At 43.4% G+C, this 20,361-nt stretch overlaps 1 protein-coding gene across 1 annotated transcript in view; it reads left to right on the top strand.

Annotated features, from left to right (window-relative positions):
• The window catches only part of LOC121280068 (polycystic kidney disease protein 1-like 2), a 95,415-nt gene that overhangs the window by 46,940 nt on the left and 28,114 nt on the right, over nucleotides 1-20,361 (top strand). The window contains exons 16-24 of the mRNA XM_041191696.1: nucleotides 859-1,058; nucleotides 3,425-3,559; nucleotides 4,935-5,064; nucleotides 7,084-7,195; nucleotides 8,366-8,375; nucleotides 11,478-11,548; nucleotides 17,469-17,640; nucleotides 18,526-18,674; nucleotides 19,655-19,855. Coding sequence (XP_041047630.1) covers nucleotides 859-1,058; nucleotides 3,425-3,559; nucleotides 4,935-5,064; nucleotides 7,084-7,195; nucleotides 8,366-8,375; nucleotides 11,478-11,548; nucleotides 17,469-17,640; nucleotides 18,526-18,674; nucleotides 19,655-19,855 — 1,180 coding nt within the window. The remainder of the gene's footprint in view (nucleotides 1-858; nucleotides 1,059-3,424; nucleotides 3,560-4,934; nucleotides 5,065-7,083; nucleotides 7,196-8,365; nucleotides 8,376-11,477; nucleotides 11,549-17,468; nucleotides 17,641-18,525; nucleotides 18,675-19,654; nucleotides 19,856-20,361) is intronic.

Raw genomic sequence — 20,361 nt, forward strand, 5'->3', positions numbered from 1 at the left:
ACCCCCCCGCCCCCCCCCCACACACACACACACACACACACACACACCTTAAACCAGCTTATATTTCACCCCTTTCTTGGATTCACTCAAGTTCTGTCAAAGGATCATGAGGACTCGAAACGTTAACTCTTTTCTTCTCCGCCGATGCTGCCAGACCTGCTGAGTTTTTCCAGGTAATTCTGTTTTTGTTTTGGATTTCCAGCATCCGCAGTTTTTTTGTTTTTATCTCTGTGCAGAATTAAACTGTTATGCAAATGGATCCTTCTAAGCCATAGGTGGGGATATGTAGCAGGTCAACTGGTATGTTGTTCATAGCTTTATCAATAAAATGACAGGTGCCATCTTTGCAAGCAGCAGAACCTTTATAACTTTCTTTGTCAAAAGGAGGCAACAATTTAAATAAACGTAGAAGTTTTATCAGGTACTAAGGTTCCCACGATTACAGAAATAGGAGATGGCACCCATGTGACCTCCCTTCCTCTGTCTTTGTGTGAGCCCATTATGGTGTGACATGCATGTAGCTTGTGGTGCCAGTTTTGATTCAGAGCAACTCTTATAAGGTCTATGTGTGAGTGTATAGCTATTTCAGTGTGACACAAAATTGCTCCAATTGGGTGCACCAATTGTTGTAAAGTATATCAATATAATATTTTGTTTGCAATGCCCATACATCTATTATTACTGAAATACTTGAGTTCTTACTCTGGTGCTCTAAACATAAAAGTTTAACTCAGAAAATTAAATACATTCATTAAACAATAATCTTGCTTGCTTGCATGGGTTAGATAATGTTACATTGTTCTCTGGGGCAATAAATAATTAAATTGATATTAACTTATCCTTGTTTATATATTCCAGAAACTTGTTCTTCTTGAAGACAGCTGAAAGCCTTACGGATGGACATATCTGGTTTTCAGTGGTTGAGCGCCCCACTAGAAGTTTCTTCACCCGAGTTCAACGAGTTTCCTGCTGCTTTTCACTGCTGCTTGGTTCAATGCTGACCAACATCATGTTCTGGGGCACATCACCTGATGAGTCCACTCAGCACACAACACTGGGTAACAGTGATATTGAGAATTGATAATGATTATATGATTATTGATCATGTTTTAAGATTTATGAATCAATAGGTTTCTGAATGAAAAAACATCTAGAGACCAGAGGCTAAATTCAAAAATATAATTAATACTTATTGTCACATTTGAAGGAAGTTTGCCATAATTCGATGGAAATATTACATTGTCCAAGCATTCACAGAATGCGCAAGCCCAGGTTTTAAGTTGTCCTGCCTGGTGTAAAAATTGTGTTAGTGGCTCAGTATTAGTGGTGGATCCCTTACTGCCCACTTTACACTGCAGCTGCTGTCCTTAGGGAGGAGCTTTCTGATGAATGCCTGAGCACCCACCCATTCGTGGTGGTAAGCTCTTTGTGAATATAACAGAGTGCCGTATGTCCTATCTGTACATATAAGACTTCAGCTATGATTCTGAAGAGCAAATGGATGTTAATTTCAAAAGGTGCCACCAAATCTTTTATGATTTAATTCTTGTAGGCCCTTGAGGAGCAAGAATACTGGACTGTACAAAGATACTCTTGTGTTGCTGCTGCCTTGGCTCACCCAACCAATGCCCCCCCACCCCTCCTTCCCCGCAACTATTGGGTCTAGTTGCCTGCTGGCTAGTGCAGTATCCAAACCAAGTAGAGTCATCTATTTTCCAACCAGTGAACTGCAGGGGGAACCTGTTCAGGGAGTGCAGCTAATGCAGCTCAAGCCCTAAAATGGCTCAGGCCTCTCCCCTGGCCCAAATGGTGGGAGCTTTAGCTGTCGGCCACTCAAAGGTAAAATTCAATCCCTCAATACATCTGATATGATATAAAAATGTGTAATTGTAGCACTGTAGTTAAACTTGATACATGCAAGTCGATTGAGAAGAATTCTGAGGAATAAAAGTAGTTCAAGTTTAATAACAGAATAAAGAAAAATGCCCACTTTTGTAGTCAGAAATGTGCAAGCCTCATGTGGTAAATTTAAAGGATGAGGTCCCATGCTAAACCTTATGAGTTTGGGAAAGCTGCTGTTCAACCCCATATAGAATGAGCACATTGGTGTCCTAGACATCCCTGATGTCAGCTCAGGGAATCTCTTCTATACCCACTCAGTGACTCACCTTCCCAAAACTGGACACAATATTCTAGTTGTGTAGCAGAGACCTGTCTCCAACACCTCCACTTCACAAGGTGGGATGACATTCTGAAAATAACAGGATTAGGGAAAAATCTGACAAAAATTACACATTTGTTTATGATGTTTCAAGTTATTGAGCTTTTATTTTTCTCTCGTGGTTCTTATAGGGTTAAAAGCCACATTCACACAGAGAAAAATGACTCATTTATTGATAAGTTTGGTGGTTTGTAACCTAACTCATGTTTACTAGACTGTTTTTCATTTGCTTTCCAAAATTGAGGAAGATCACATGAGTATACAAGATGTAACCAATAAACTGAAATACAATGATGAGGATTTTCTGTTCAACCCCTAGGTTTGCTAGAAATTACCTAGATATTGACATGATAGAAATATACTCAGGTTTATAGTGAATGAATGCTTGTCTATGGCAGTGGACTGAAACACTGACATTGAGAAAAATATTTGGAGAAGACTAGATAATTTAACAGCTCTTTTGATAGATTTACTGGGGAGACTGTGGCATAGTGGTAATATCACTGGATTAATAATCTAGAGGTCCAGGCAAATGCTTTGGGGACATCAGTTCAAATCCCACCATGGCAGCTGGTGGAATTTAAATTCAAGTAATTGAGAAAAATCTGGAATTGAAAGCTAGTTTCTGTAACCATGAAGTTATCATCAATTGTCATTAAAAACCTATCTGGTTCACCATTGCCCTTCAGGGGATGAAATCTGCCATCCCTACCTGGTCTGACCTACATGTAACTCCAGACCCATTGCAATGTGATTGAGTCTTAACTGCCCTCTGAAATGGTCTAGCAAGCCACTCAGTTCAAGGGCAGTTAGGGATGGGGAACAAATACTGGCCTTGCCACAATGCCCATATCTGACAAAAAAAATAGTAAAAAATCCCACAGGAGGAATTTCCCAAGAAAATGCAGGGAACATCTGCCTCATCAGGCACTGTGCACTGCACAAAAATATATCTTCAGGAACTGTTGTATGCTATGTTTGTAAAGACCAACATCTTCATCACTTTCCCTGTGGAAAAGACTCACTGAATAGGGCACAGTGCTTCCCTAGAGGAGGGAAGGAATGGTTTTAATTGAGTGCAAGATGGTAAAGATAACACTCCTGTTAGCATTTTGAAAAATTGGGGCTTTATTTATTTGTCGGTACAGATTCCAACAATAGAATTTATTCTTGTGAACTGATTTAATTCATGTATTACTCCAGGAGATTTCAGTTTCTTCCTCCAGGAGTTCATGATTGGGGTCGAGAGTGCGTTCATCATGTTTCCCATCAATCTGGGAATTGTACAGATATTCAGGTCCATTCGCCACAGACCAAATGAGACAAAGACATTGGAATGTAAAAGAGTTCTGAGGTCTTCGTCCACCAGTTTCCATGCAAATCCTGTTACTCCAGAGTCTCTACTACAGGTCAGCATTTGCCTTCCTACTCCCTACTCCCTTCCCTACTCCCAAAATGTTGTACTTTTTCCATAAGTAAAGCATGGTGTAAAATGTATATGTTTCATAGAGAATATAAAATTATTAATGTGCAATTAATACATCAATCACAGAGATACCATGTAACATTGTTAATCATAGGCCTGAATTTTCACTCCCAGGTTGGGAACACAAAGTTGGGACAATTTCCGGCTTCACAAGCCTGACTTGGGGAAAAGTGCCCTAGTAGGTCAGGTTTTCATTCCAGGGTGACTGGATTTTATGGGAGTCAGTCCGGGTGACCCTGGACAGTGTGCGGAGGCAGCCTTGTGCTGAGGTAGGCTGGGCTGAAAGCCTGCCTCGTGCTCTGGCACTGTGTCAAGGTTTTTTTTTTAAAAAAACAATAAAACAAAAGACAGCCCACCAGCCCTCACCCTACACACCCCGTCACCCCCCCCCCCTCCCCCCCCCCCCCCCAACCACACACACACACACACACACACATCTCATGTCCCATCCATGCCAACCCAGGCCACCTCATGGCCCCAACCATTCCCCATTGCCCATCATACCCTCCAACCTATGCCACTGTACCCACCCCCATGGTCCTTTATAGCCCCTATCCTAACTTAGTGACAACTCATGCCAAACCATGCGCCCCTCACCACACTATTTTCCCTTGCACTCTCTATATCAACTCACCCAGTATCCACCATTGGCAGACCTCAGGATCCATGCTCAGATTAAATAAAATAAAGTTCAAAGTGTCTATTGCAGACTTTATTTTAAAAAAACTGTCATTCGTAAAAAACCCATTCACTACATTTACATTCCTTCAACTACATAATCCATTATAAAAACAAATGCTTCATTCAAATGTTTAATCCCTTATAGAATCAAATATTTTATTCAGCTGTCTAATCCACTTTAAAAACAAATATTGGAATTCATAACCCCACTTCAAAGAGTCTATAACTACTTGTAGCTGACAATCAGAATTGTGAAATGGCAGGCACCCCACTGTGATATTGGAAGCTTGTAAAATCAGTCATGCAGCATTATTCCAGGAATAATAACCCTCAGGCTTATGTGAACAGACAGAGTGAAACAGCAAGCAATAATTTTTTTTCCACTCTACTTTAAAGCTTTAAAGTCTAGGAATGTTAAATATCTTGACAGCTTGACAGTTGTTTTTGACAGTTCATTTTGACAGCTCTCTTGACAGTGCCAATGAGTTTATGCATTTTATATGCACATTCATGCCCATTTTTAACCTTGCCTTACCTCTCCCAAAGGGCACCTTGCCTCTCCCAAAGAGCAACCCGACTCTCCTAAAGTGCAGCTTATCTCTCCCAAGGGGCACCTGACCTCCTCCAATGGTTTCCCAGGTCCATATACGAAGTGGTACCCTACCTCTCCAAAAAGGTAATCTACCTTTCTAAATGACTCCGCAAAGTTTAGACTTGCTCCTACCAGGTCTAATCTGCACACAGTGTGTTTCCCATTCCTGGTTAACGAAAATCAGACATGACTGGAGGCAGAAGCTGTTTTATATGTGCAGTGGCCTCCGTGAAATACATATGCACAAATCCCGACCCACCCCTCCTATTCCCACCCATACGACAATTGTAGGTGCTGTGTTTGGGGACGGGACATGCGGATTTCAGCCTCCTCTGTCCTTTTCACAATGACAGAGAGGCTCTCCATCATTGTGAAAATCCAGGCCACAGAACAGGTTCAGAGTATCAAGATGCAAGCATAACTCTTATTACTAGCACACTGAGTAATTGTGAAGAGAGAGTTTTTCAATCGGTCAGTCATAGTCTGCTCATTGGCTGAATCCATGTAAGTTCTCCAGGAGAAAACCTAAAAATAGTCTTATCAAATTATTCAATTATGTATCATTCGGTGTGATTTATAGTTTGGCTCCACTGAGGGGGACTGTGGCCTGGATTTTCTGCTCCAGACCTATATCCTGTGGCGGGAGTGGGAAGAAAGAGCACTTCCCTCTGCGGAGCCCAGTGGGAAATTACACTGAATTGCGTGATGCTGGGCTCATTAATTACGCAGCCAGGGGTTTCCCAACCTTGTTAGCGGTGGGGCGGTCAGGAAGTCACATGACCCACCATCATATCTGGGTGCCATACTTAAAAGGTGCACGGACAGCTGCAGCTTTATCTCAGTCGAACTGCGGTCCAGGAAATGGCTCAGAGACTCCAGGCAGCACCGGCACCAAGATTCAACGATACATCCCCAGAAGTACTGCTGAATGCAGTGGAGGACAAGAGGCACATCCTCTATCCCAGGCCTGGAATGAGGAAGCTCACCCGACTCATCAACCCTGCATGGGAGGCAGTTGCCAGGATGGTGTGTGCAAACAGTATACATCAGAGCGCAACCCTGTAGTGCAGGAAAATCATCCATGCTGCCAGGGTAAGTGAACCCCCTACTGCTCAAACTCGCCTCACAAAGTGGGAACTGGGACATGGGCCTCAGTGGCAGGCCACATTCTGTGCTGCCCATATATAAAGGGCTCCTCACCACGATGTGTTGATGCCTCATAGATATACTGCAGTCCATGTGGTCTGCAGGTAGAGAGGCGACTCCCACACAGAGAGCTCATTTGTGGAAGAGGGGAGGGGGGTCTGGCATAGAGGGCACCAGCAAGCAAAGCTGATGCCATGCCTCGTCGTGCCTTATCCTCCAATCTTCATGAGCTCACCACTCTAGAGGGTGCTGCCAAAGAACCCTATTGGACTAGCTGCAGTGCATCTTTCGCATGGGATACAATAGCCAGTGCGTCACTGCTGTTGAATGGCAGCATGTGAATGCCACCTGCATCCCATGTGCTCTCAAACCATCTTCTCTCCTTGTGCAGGACAAGTTAGCACACATCAAGCATGAGTGAGGGAGGACGGAAAGGGGCATGGCTCAACTCCGGTAGCTCACACCATAAGAAGTGCAGGCTGGCAAGCTGGTAGGGGAGGATCGGGACTGACCATGTGGAGATGGTGAGTTAGGTATCCGGCCTCCATCCTGTAAGGATCGATGCTCAATGCCTCTGCCTAGAAACCTAAGGGTCATGCGTGGTGCCCATGCAATCTCCCACAATTGCAGGTGCCAGCAAGAAGAGGGTGAGGCCAGACCCTGAACCTGATCCCACAAGCAGCTCCAGCCCGCAGAGGAGCGAGGATGATAGGGGCGATGATGAGATTGCAGCTGTAGAGCTGTCACAGCAGTCATATGCACCCTCCACTAGCCCAGAGACACACACCTCGGTGGGTACAAGAATTAATTCACATTCTGGTGGTCACCGCACAGACATGTTTCCACAGCAGAAGGAGGCAGGGACAGCCAAGCACACTGGCAACCGGAAGACAGCTGGTAAGCGATCCCGGCAAAGTCTGAGTCAGATGACGAGCCTCTGGGACCGCTCCTATTCAGGATGCTTGAGATGCAGCAAGAGGCAGGGGAACACCAGGCAGAGATGTCAGAGGCATTCAGCAGAGTGGCACGTGAGGTGGAGGAGTCCGTCCACCTGCTGTCTGCTGAAGTGGTACCACACCAACATGTGTGCGCATGGAGGTCTCTATGGGGAAGGTGGCAGACACCATGGAGACCCTTGCCCAGTAGAATGCCTAGTTTCTGCAGGAGATACGCGCAGACCTGCATTCCATTGCCATCTCCATGGGCGAAGTTTCACAGTGGCTTTGTGTGAGGAGGGCAGGGCACCTCGACCTTCATCCACTTAAGGGAGGAGGTGGCATAGTGGCATTGTCACTAGACTAGTATTCCAGAAACCCAGGGAAATGCTCTGGGGAACCGGGTTTGAATCCCACCACGGTGGATGGTGAAATCCAATAGAAATTCGGAATTAAAAGTTTGACAATGACCATGAAACCATTGCTGATTGTTGTAAAAACCCATCTGGTTCACTAACATCCTTTAGGGAAGGAAATCTGCCGTTCTTCCCTGGCCTGGCCTACATGTGATTCTAGCCCCACAGCAATGTGGTTGACTCTTAAAAATGACCTCTCAATGAGGGCAATTAGGGATGGGCAATAAATGCTGGCCTAGTCAGCGATGCCCACACCCCTTGAACAAATATAAAAAAAATTCAGGTCCCCCTTCTCCTCAAAGAGTTAGTGAGGAACCCTAGGGTACCCAAAGGGAAGAGGAGCAGCAGGCAGACATCCCTGGGATCTCCACTCAGGACTCTCTGATTGTGTGCGGCCGTTCGGAATCCCCTTTGTCTGTGACCCCATCAACTTTGTCCTCTGTGATCTCAGAGGCTGCAGCTATACTAGAGCAGGCGATGCTGTCACAACAGCGGATCACAGCTCTGAAGTAATTACAGGCATATTGAACTTTTTAAAGGAAGATGTGTTTTTTTTTAAAGGCATACAAGCTAAAGTTGGCTGAGAACGTAAAGTAACTATTTGCTGGAAAATTCTTATATGGATTATACTTGACCAACTAGTCCAGAGAGCATGGAATCTCATGCCTAAAAATGTGTCAAGGCCTACCTCAGACAGAGACACTTGAAAGGAAAAGATGCAATGCAAAAGACTGAACTTTAATTTCCCATGGTTGCAGAGACAATGGAGACTGATTACCACTCCTCAGCAGAAACCATCTCCTGTTGAGTTATTTCTCAGAATGTAGAAATGTTCTGAGTCAAAAGAGAGCAGATTCTGGATGAAAGACATTTGTTTTTCCCTTCCAGGAATACACAAGTAAAGGAGCTGAAAAATCAGCTGCAAATCTCATCTGTGTGTTCTAGTTCTGATATACTCATGTGGGCTGTGAGGATCACAGCAGAAGAACATCAACTAGACATCCCTGCAGCTTGCAGGTAAAAGTCTCTACCTCTCTTTCTATGTAGCTGGAGGCAAGTCAACAAAGCCACAAAGACACAAAGGAAACAGGACAACTCCTTCAGCTAACCTGCAGAACCAAGTGTCTCTAAACCAACTGCTCAGCCACCAAAGTCAGCTACTGGAATCACCCAACTTAATGGCTGCAATGTTTTGCCATCTACTGCTCATGGACAAGCCAAAGACTGATTCATATATCTTTTGCTTAGCTTTTATTTTTGGACTCAACTTCTCATTTCTGATCTCTGTGTATGTGTGTTGAGTTTTTATTATTTTTTTTATCAGGTTTTTAATAGCTAATAAACTTACTCTTTCTTTGACTCAAGAAAGTCTGATTAAATTGGCTCCTTTTAAAATAAATACATTTGAACTGGGAAAAGGTATCCACAAAGGAAAGGATCCTTTTTAAATTAACCTTAGTGCAACCAACTGAAGAGGTTGAATAAAGAAAGGGAGCCAGCTCATTCCTCCTCAGCCAGGAGCATAACAAATTGGTGGGACCTCACCCGAGGACCGGTCATTACAACTCAAAATAAGCCGGGGCCCTCCAGCCTCGAGGGCACAGAGGGTGCCCGCCAAAGTCATCAAGGATAACAAGGCATAGTGGTCAGCAGGCTGCCTCCACCCCTGCTGTGGATTTTGGGGTTGGACATTGATGCAATGGCAGGCAACGAAAAATGAACAAGTTCTGATTCCAGATGTGGTTGCACAGGGATGCACTGTCATTGTCCAATGTTGATACAATTTTGTTAATGGACTGCACTTGCGCTTTAATGAGGTCTGATGCGATTTCATTGTGATTCTTAGTCATTAAGCCTGTGGGTATAACCACCCCACCTCCCGCCCCCCACCCCACACTTTTCAGGGGGACATTCCAGGCTGGGTTTATGTCTCCAGAGTCATGCATGCACAGAGAGGCAAAGATTTTTGCCAGGACCTTTGCGAGCTATATGCAAGAAGCCTCCCACCCACACTGATCCTTTGCCCTTCACACGCTCATCGGTTCAAACGCTTTTGCATTGTAAGGACTACGTGTTGGGATTCCCCTTCAGTTGTCCAGTTGAGCTGACCTGCAGCCCCATCCACGTGATAACCCAACTCCTATCCAGCATCTCGATTTCGCCACCTTGAGGTTCTGAGCAGCCATTGTGAGAGTAATCGTCAAGACCCACTCGAACACTTTTTACCATCCTCCCATGACCCACAAGCCCCCCCCAACAAATTATTGACCCTCCCGGTGTCATCATGAACATCCCCACAATCACCATTCAACTCCCCCCACCCCTGTTACCCTCCATCCATAACTGATTAATGCGCACATGCCCTCTCCTCCCAAGGAGCCCACCCCAGTCACTGTAGAAATGCCTACCCTCGCCTTTCCTGCCCCCAAAATTTGCATATCCTTTCGTCTATCATCCAACAACCCTCGCCACCCCTTCACCCGACATTGCCAAACCAGCACCCTCCCTTCCTATCAGATTCCACTGTCTCCTTTGACCGTCACCATCCCTTCATATCCCCAATTCCCTCAGTTTGTCCCCCAGGACTCAGCAGCTGACACCACAGACCCCTCCCTACCCCCCATTTTCCTCTCACTCTCCTGCAATCCCCGCCCCCCCCCAACGCACTAAGTGCCCCTGACTCCATCACGGCCCTTCCCACTCTCACGCATCAGACACCACCGTGCCCATTCCAAGACCCCCGCAGCACCTCACTCTTTCCATTAACACCCCCAGCCTCACCCCACCCACTCTTCTTGAACCCATCCCCACAACACAGACCATCGCTGCACTTACATTCCACATGCAGCTAACCATCTGCTGCTTCACAATCCAAGTCCTGGATGCTCCAACCACTCGATGGTCTGCCTGATTGATGCTCCACCCGTTCTCTGGTCTACATGATGTTCCTGGGTCCACTGTCGTGAGATTCCGCCAACTCTTCCAGGGTCCCCAAGCTGCCTCAGGCCTCCATCTAGATAAGTCCCGTCACGCGCGCAGTGGTTGGACTGGCGGGAGGAAAATTCCAGTCGGGGACTCATTTGAGTCCTGACAATGGGATGCAAAAAGGCTTCCTGATAGACCCTGAGAATGGAGCAGGTCGGAGGCTAGGAATGCTGTGACAAGTAACTCACCTCCTGACTCCTCAAAGCCTGTCCACTACCTACAAGGCACAAGTCAGGAGTGTGATGGAATGCTCTCCATTTGCCTGGATGAGTGCAGCTTCCACAAAGCTCAAGAAGTTTGACACCATCCAGGACAAAGTAGCCCACTTGATTGGCACCCCATTCACACACAGTCACTCCCTCCACCACCGACGCACAGTAGCAGCAGTATGTATTATCTACAAGATGCCTTGCAGGAATTCACCAAGGCTCATTTGACAGCACCTTCCAAACACACGATCATTACCATCTAGAAGGAGAAGGGCAGCAGATAGATGGGAACACCACTACCTGGAAGTTCCCCTCCAAATCACTCACCATCCTGGCTTGGAAATGTATAAATCCTTAGATTCTTGAACTGCAGGAAACCTTGTTGCACAAGCAGTTACCTGTAGAGAAAAAAACTGAAAAGATCCATTCTGCTCAGGCCGAATGGGTTAATTCATCCAGACATATCTGACAATTTGGAAACTTAACTTAATTTTTAATTGGGCATGTTCAAGGATTTGATTGATCTGTTTTAATTATTCTTTCACGGAATGGGGCATCACTGGCTAGGCCAACATTTACTGCCCGTTCCCTAATTGCCCTTTGATTATGTTATTCTAATAACTGATCCATGTGAACTATACTCGGTTGCTTAAGCCTGTGAGTGGAGCTAGAAAGCTAAGAGAAAAACTGAAAAGATTCCAGAAAAGACCTGAAGCTCTAGGCTGAGACCATGTGTATAGAAAATCCTGTGAGTTTTGAAATATTTTTACGTGTTGTAAATAAGCATGTTGTTGATTTAAAACTAGAGTCATCTCTGCATTGCTCTGAGATAAGTTATCCAAGATATGCGAAAACCAATGAATACATAACATATTCCGTAAGCATATTTCCAGCTGGAGTTACTGGATAGTAATCAAGAACAGGAGGACAGGTGAACTTTCATCTTTCCAATGCACTGGGAAGCTCTTAAATCAGCTAATTCAGCACAGAATGAGGATTGAACCTAGACATTGACACCATCCAGGACAAAGCAGCCCGCTTGATTGGCGCCACATCCACAAACATTCAATCGCTCCACCACTGACACACACTAGCAACAGTGTGTACCATCTACAAGATGCACTGCAGGAATTCACCAAGGCTCCTTAGACAGCACTTTCCAAACACACGACCACTACCATCTAGAAGGATAAAGGCAGCAGATAGATGTGAACACCACTACCTGGAAGTTCCCCTCCAAGTCATTCACCAAACTGACTTGGAAATGTATCACCAATCCTTCACTGTTGCTGAGTCAAAATCCTGGAAGCCCCTCCCTAACAGCACTGTGGGTGTACCTACACCACATGGACTGCAGTAGTTAAAGAAGACAGCTCACCACCACCTTCTCAAGCCCATGAATGAATTTTTTAAAAAGCACTTTATTGTTTACTTAATAAACTATATACACTAATTCTCCAGTTAATGTTTGTGAACTACAGGAGGGAGTTGATGTGATCCCATTTTTCAAAGCTATTGAAACAATTACAATTACGATTGCAATAACAGTAAAGAAAGAACAGGTTAACCTGGTTTACCTTCTAAATTGAGACTTGAGTCCACCAGATCCATTTTTAAGTTTTATAATGATAACAAAAATATTTAAATCATTGTTGTAAATCTTCTACCTGCCCTTTCCTATGTAATAAAAATGCCAACATTCAATGGAAAATGTTCTAAGAATCCAGGCTATCCAAATCAGTTCTCTTAAAAAAACATAGAGAAGGATACAAACATCGCCAAAAGAAAGTCATCAAATTACTAACCTATTACACTTTTCTTAATCCTTCACTAAAATGTACCTGGACACCAGATTACAACAATAATGACTTATCCCAATTTTGTACTTTTTTGTCTCCCTATCTCCTACCCTCAATCACTTCCTCTCTTTTGCACATCCCAATAGTTATCATTCTATCTCCTTGGAGAAACTTACTGTCCAATGCAATGTTTGTCTTTTTTTAAAAAAAGGGAAAACAAACATTCCTCTTGATTCTAGGCATTAACATGTTTGGTTTGTTTGTTTAGTTGATTGGTCGCATAATAATTATTTTGTCTTTGTTGCAGCTATTGCTGCAATTCTAAATTGGGGCAAGTGATGTGAAGGATGTAACTCTCATTCAACTCCCTTGCGTAAATGATTTAATTATTCTCAATTTCTTCTCGTTTAGTTCTTGTAGGGGTTAGATGGGCATTTCCTACTTGAGTCATTTTAAAGCCTATTCTTCGAGCTTTCAGTTTCCTGCAGGGCAAGATCTTCCTCCTCCCTTATCTCATCATTGTTCTTGACTATTCTTTCTTTGTCTCATTCATGAGTGGGGTGATTTGCGCAAATTCAACAATTTTTAAAAAAATCTCGGTTTCCATTCCATGCTGATGATGAAAAAAACCTCTGTTGTCCGTTGTTCTAACTCGTAAAATGTGATAGCTGATTATCTTAAATTTAGATTAATACTCCCCAGATTTCATACTCACATTCCCTACCTGCAGATCACCTCACTGAATTACATTAAAATAACAGATCATGCAGGAGTGCCATGAATTCCTAAACTATTAGCATGTAAGTGCATACAATTAAAGCAACAGATTATGCATGTTTCCTGGTTCTTTACCTGAAATCGTATTTTAGTATTTATAGGTAACTCACCAAATTATACTGATTTTTAAAAATTTAATTTATCCCAATCCCAAATCCAAATAGTGGTGTCATTGGCTGATAGAGTACTCAATTTACTTTTCTTCAAATGAAAAGGTTATTTTCTTGATACCCAGAAACCATCCAGACTGTCTTTCCATCAGCTTTTTGTAAGAAAAAAAATAGAATTTGTTTATCTCCATAAACTACAGGTAGATAACCCTTTGTTTGCTTGAAATAGCAAACCTTATCAAGTTTATTTTATCAATTCCAAATTCAGAAACAATTATGCCCAGGCTTGGTGGTTTCAGATGATGTTTTTACATCATAGGTAGAATGCTTGCAGTCGTTACATAGAGGTTGACTGAAAACTGATCACAAAATCACTTCGTCTTGGAAGGTAACAAACTACAACAAAATGGCCTGAATTGTTAAGGCCATTCTTTTGAAAAGGCAAAGTCTTTAGTTCATGCTATGCTGTGGCATTGAAAGTCTGCCGATAAATCCTTAAATTCTTGAACTGCAGGAAACCTTGTTGCACAAGCAGTTACCTGTAGAGAAAAAAACTGAAAAGATTCCAGAAAAGACCTGAAGCTCTAGGCTGAGACCATGTGTATAGAAAATCCTGTGAGTTTTGAAATATTTTTACGTGTTGTAAATAAGCATGTTGTTGATTTAAAACTAGAGTCACCTCTGCATTGCTCTGAGATAAGTTAGTCATCCAAGATATGCAGAAAACCAATGAGTACATAACATATTCCGTATGCATATTTCCAGCTGGAGTTACTGGATAGTAATCAAGAACAGGAGGACAGGTGAACTTTCATCTTTCCAGTGCACTGGGAAGCTCTTAAATCAGCTAATTCAGCACAGAATGAGGATTGAACCTAGACATTAACACCATCCAGGACAAAGCAGCCTGCTTGATTGGCGCCACATCCACAAACATTCACTCGCTCCACCATCGACACACAGTAGCAACAGTGTGTACCATCTACAAGATGCACTGCAGGAATTCACCAAGGCTCCTTAGACAGCACTTTCCAAACACATGACCAGTACCATCTAGAAGGATAAGGGCAGCAGATAGATGTGAACCCCACCACCTGGAAGTTCCCCTCCAAGTCATTCACCAACCTGACTTGAAAATGTATCACCGTTTCTTCACTGTTGCTGGGTCAAAATCCTGGAAGTCCCTCCCTATCAGCACTGTGGGTGTACCTACACCACATGGACTGCAGCAATTCAAGAAAGCAGCTCACCACCACTTTCTCAAGGGCAACTACGGATGGGCAATAAATGCTGGCCCTGCCAGCGAACCCCATATCCCATGAATGAATGAAAAAAAATCCTTTGCTGTTTTTTGTGGAACGGTCACTCACCAGATAAACATACATGAGAATAATGGAAGGAATAGGACATTCAGCCCGTTGAGTCTAGTCTGCCATTCAATACAATCATGGCCAATCTTCTTCCTCAACTCTACCTTTTTGCACTATCCTCGTATCCCTTAATTCCCCCAGTATCCAAAAATCCTGTCTTGATTATCTTCAATGTCTGAGCATCCGCACTGGTTCAGAGAATTCCAATGATCTACAACCCTTTGAGCAAAAAAATTTCTCCTCGCCTTATTGAGATCTTTGGGACAGCAGACAATGTTACATTAAAATGTCAAATCGATAGCTATCTAATATTTCTCAAAGGTTATGTAAAGATTAATGTTAATCTACTTATATTCCAATACAAAGACAATCAGTACAAAAAACTAGGGCCAAGTTTTCCCAGTCCCGATGAAGCGGGAATGGTGACAGCATAATAGAAAAAATGGCCGCTGAGGAACATGGCTAGGAGTTCTGCTATCTGCTGTTTTCCCAAGGGCGAGGGAACAGGCTTCTGAACAAGCTCACTCCCATTAATTAGGTACTAAACATCACTCTATCACAGAGTTACACAGTGCAGAAGAGGCCCTTTGGCCCATCGAGTCTGCGCCAACACATGTGAAACACCTGATCTACCTACCTAATCCCATTTACCAGCACTTGGCCCATAGCCTTGAATGTTATGACGTGCTAAGTGGTTATCCAGGTACTTTTTTTAATTGATGTGAGGCAACCCGCCTCCACCACCCTCCCAGGCAGCGCATTCCAGACCATCACCACCCTCTGGGCAAAAAGGTTTTTCTTCACATCCCCCTTAAACCTCCTGCCCCTCACCTTGAACTTGTGTCCCCTGGTGACTGACCCTTCAACTAAGGGAAACAGCTGCTCCCTATCCACCCTGTCCATGCCCCTCATAATCTTGTACACCTCGATCAGGTCACCCCTCAGTATTCCCTGCTCCAATGAAAACAACCCAAGTCTATCCAACCTCTCATCATAACTTAAATGTTTCATCCCAGGCAACATCCTGGTGAATCTCCTCTGCACCCCCTCCAGTGCAATCACATCCTTCCTATAATGTGGCAACCAGAACTGCACACAGTACTCCAGCTGTGGCCTCCCCGAGGTTCTGTACAACTCCAACATGACCTCCCTACTTTTGTAACCTATGCCTCGATTAATAAAGGCAAGTGTCCCATATGCCTTTTTTACCACCTCACTAACATGCCCCTCCGCCTTCAGAGATCGATGGACTCAGACGCTAAGGTACCTTTGTTCCTCAGAACTTCCTAGTTTCATTCATTGAATACTTCCTTGTCAAATTACTCCTTCCAAAGTGTATCACCTCACACTTTTCAGGGTTAAATTCCATCTGCCACTTATCTGCCCGTTTGACCATCCCGTCTATATTTTCCTGTAGCCCAAGACACTCAACCTCACTGTTATCCACCCAGCCAACCCCAAGGATCATCAAGAGCCTATCCTCGGCAAATTTTCTAATGTTTAGTGAGGCGGACAGATTTTAGCAACTGTCAGGAATGACAGCTCAATGCAGACGGGGACAGGGTCAACTCTGAGCTTACAGGAGAAGATGCAGTTCGAAGTGGCATTTAAGAGACTAAGCATGGCAGAGGTGTCCTGCCCCATATGTAAATATTCACTGATTTTAAAGAATATGTCACCAGCCTACCCTGTCCTGGGTTCCAGACCTCCAACTGCCCTCTAAAGTGTGGGAAATGTTAACTTTGCCAACATTTGTCCTAAAACATTAGTGTGCAAATGGCAGCCACAGCAATGGTTGCTAAAGTTAGTCACAACGTGGCCTGTTTTTTGACTGACCTATGCAGTTCCTGCATCCTTGCTGACTTATTGGGCAGCAGACCCACCCCGTAGGCAATTAATTCCCTGACTTGGTGAAAATAGCAGCCTCTTCATGTTTCACGTCAGGAGAAGGTTTGCTACTTGGAATCAAATCTGCCTCCCGATTCCTGCCTCCAACCGAAAAATCTGGCCCCTAGCGTTTAATTATTCAGAATCTGAACTGCAGTTTGGTTTGTTTTATTGACCAATTTGATATTTCTCAGTACACAGTACAATCATTTAGTAACATATATTTGGAAGATCTTCAATTAAGTAGTTGGAAAAGTCAAATGACATTCAAACTATTCTCTGAACTCGAGCTTTTTATACTCCAGCTAGGATTTTGCTCAATGCATTGGCAGTTTTGGATGGCTGCATGAAACTAAGTAAACAGATGTGCCTGCCACCACTATTGTAGTGGATTGCCTGTGTATTATTAAAGCCAGTTAGCATAGTTTGCGTTTTTGTCACTATCAAGCTTTTTGCATAGAACTCAGACACATTCTTAGTTAGTACAACTGCACCTGGAACAGAGCCTCTCAAAAGTAATGATGTGTATGTCAAAGCCATTTAAAGTTTCCTATAATGAGGTGTATTTCTTCTTTTGTGCTTGGACTGGGAGGACTGGCTGGATAGAGCCCGTAGAGGACAGTGGGTGGAGAGAATCATGTTTCAGTAATGGAGACTGCTTGATTTTCCACCCATTTAACTTAATGGGCATAAAGTCAGGTGGATGCCATCAGGAGCACAGGATCATCCCTGGCTGATTTTCTGCCTTTACTCCATTCAGGCGATTGTCTATGCTGAAGTACAGAAGGGGAATCTCCATTAGTATGTCACATGTGTTCCACCAAATGATGCTTTGTTCCTTACCTTACATCCAGGATATTAAGAAAATCATCAGCCATATTTCCAGGACACGGATGGATGGTGTATCTGCATTAGAAGAAGAGGTCAATAATACCAGTGATATCAATCAACTTTTAGTTCTATTGGCCAATATTCTTCAAATTAGTATGGAGCAACACAATATGAGTGGGAATGGAGATACAACCGGTAAAGGCAATCACTTCTTTTAAAAAAATTCTCACTGATATCTAGGTATTTTATACATCGGCTGTGATATTCTACTTGGATATGTTAGGATATTACTTAGGAATAATGACCAGCTGAGCTTATCTGAAAATTGATCCACATTTGTCTGAATTTCAAACCAACTGAGCCGAGACTGATTTCTCAGAATTAAATATCACTTTGCCTGTGATAATACAGATATTCTCTTTTATCTTGCCAATGCATTTTTCAGAACAACAGAAGAGTTTTATAGCAATTGTCATCGCTCTCCTGTTGAAACAGTATACTGTACTTTCCTCTTGATCAGCCAATAAGTGGTAGTTAGAAAACAGATAAAAATAGAACATGTTGGAAACATAAAGCATTTTGGTCAATTCTGAGTGGGTTCTGGCTTAACCTAAATCTATTCTTTCAGTGGCTGGCCAAACTAGGGTTTTGTGTTTTAATTTTAGATTTACACCATTCCTCGTTTTTCTTTTAATTTCTTACTGATGACTGGCCAGAGGATAATTAATCCCACATACCATTGTGAAGTTACCAATCACGTAGCCTTGCAGTTAATTTGCTTATGTCAAGCCAAGTAATCAATGTGCTGCAGGAAGTTACATGCCACTTGACCAAAGTTTTAATTTTGGCATTGCCACTGAGGAGTGGAAGGTCAAGTTGAAATTATTTCCTGGGTAATAAGGCAATACTTTGCTTCATTAATGCAGTTTATTTACTCAAAGAAGTTCAAAAAGATACAATAGTGAATGCCTGGCTCAAAGGTGCCTGAATGGACAGCATTTAGTCTCTGTGTCAACAGCAATGTCAGATCAAAATAGTTTATACAACAAACAAAATGGGGTTATATGTTTATTCTTTCAGAAAATCCCATGACTGATTTGAGGAATCTGAGATTTGAAAAGCGACAATTCTGCCTATACACATTATTGGAACAAGTGCAAGAGAATTTAAATCAGATGGGTATAAGCAAATTCCAGAACCCTTACAGTCAAATACATGCTGTTGATCAGGTGCAGAAAATTATACGTTCCCTACAAAGCTTCCCTCAGTTCCAGGATACAATTTGTGAAAGGTACAGATGGCCATGTTGTTATTTGTGCAGTGGTAATTTAGAGCTTGACATCCTGTGATGACTGTGCTCGCAACTGAAAACATGTCTTTAAAATAAATACTTATATCTTCACATTTTGGGACCTTGGGAATTGAAATGCTTTGGAAGTATAGAAAACTGTACGTCATTAATTCATATTGAATAAATGTAAGATGTAATGGACATTATATTTAAATGCAATCATTAGATAATTTGAAATGCATCTTTCCTAATAGAAAAGGCCTTTTGGTTAATGTTTCTGCAGGACTCCTTGGTAGGCACTTGGTGCAAATATATCACATTATCCGTTAAAGTTTATTAGCAGAAAATCGCTAACAGAGAGTGCAATTGTTTGATACTCTTTCCGTATGTACCAAAGAGCAATGTAGTAGATATTTTACTTCTTAGAGCTGCCAATTCATATCACTCCAAAAAGAAATAGTTATTATTAGTTGATCTCCTGTGATCTTGCTCATAGATATTCTGAAATCTAAAGCACTGTTGTGACATTTAGCTGATGAGACAAAGGTATAAATAACTTGGTCTGCCCTTTGAAGGCCATTGCTTAGCTATTTCCTGTGGTGAAAAGGTTGAAGCAGGCACCTCTTAAGAGCATTTAGAGGCTAGTTGCTGAGAGAGATTTCAGTAAATTGGCAGTTGCTTGATCACAGCTCCTAGAGGGAGTCTAAATTATTAAAGTTAAAGTAAGGGATAAAATTACTTACATTACTTTTTCCAATGTAAAATTATGACGCTAAAATATGTTATCTGGAGAGTGACACACAATGCGTACTTCAACAGTGAAATAATCACATGGCAAAAATGTAATTCATCAATCAAAAGTAGCTCTTGTCAAACACGATTATTTTGATTGATTGTGGAAATCATGGTGCTTCCAAGGGTAATAATATGACCACTGAGCTGGACCTCCGACTAGTGTTGGAAAGTGCTGGCCCGCAGAAATTAGAAGAAATAAACATCTACTTACCTGGTCTTGATAATTACGTTGCCACTTCTGTTCACCGGAGCTGTTTGGGGCCTGCATCGAAAAATTCCTCGCGGGCCCCAGCAAAGTGTAGCACCAGTATATTCAAGGAGGCCGTACCCCCTTTTTTACAGCACTTGCTGCCATAAGTAACGTAAGTTTAAAGGGCCAGGGAAATTGACAGGCCAGAGAGAAGGTAAGCGTCTAAGGCAAGTGGATAGGATTTCTCAAGTGGAGGTGTCCAGTGGCAGGTTGGAAGGGGGTGCCGGTGGGAATCCCTGGGATGGGTGGGGAGGGATCAGACGTCCGTGGCGGGTGTTGGGATCAGGGGGCACTTGTCGGGGGTTGGGGGGATGTCGCTGGTCCGGGGAGGGGTCCGTGGTCCATGGAGGTGTTTGAGGGGAGGGTCCAAAGTCCGAGGGGGGTGTTTGAGGAGGGCGTCCGAGCTCCGGATGGGGGACTTGAGGAGGGGTCCAAGGTCCGTGGGGGGAGCTCCAAGATCCAGGAAAGGTTTTGGGGCCGGGGGGGAGGGTGGGGGTGGGTGGGGGGGGGGTGGTGTTGTCCAAGGTCTGGGGATTGTGGTGGGGAGGGGTGGGGGGGTTCTGAGGTCCACTGGGCCATG

This window comes from Carcharodon carcharias, chromosome 7, assembly GCF_017639515.1.
Source record: "Carcharodon carcharias isolate sCarCar2 chromosome 7, sCarCar2.pri, whole genome shotgun sequence".
NCBI lineage: Eukaryota > Metazoa > Chordata > Chondrichthyes > Lamniformes > Lamnidae > Carcharodon > Carcharodon carcharias.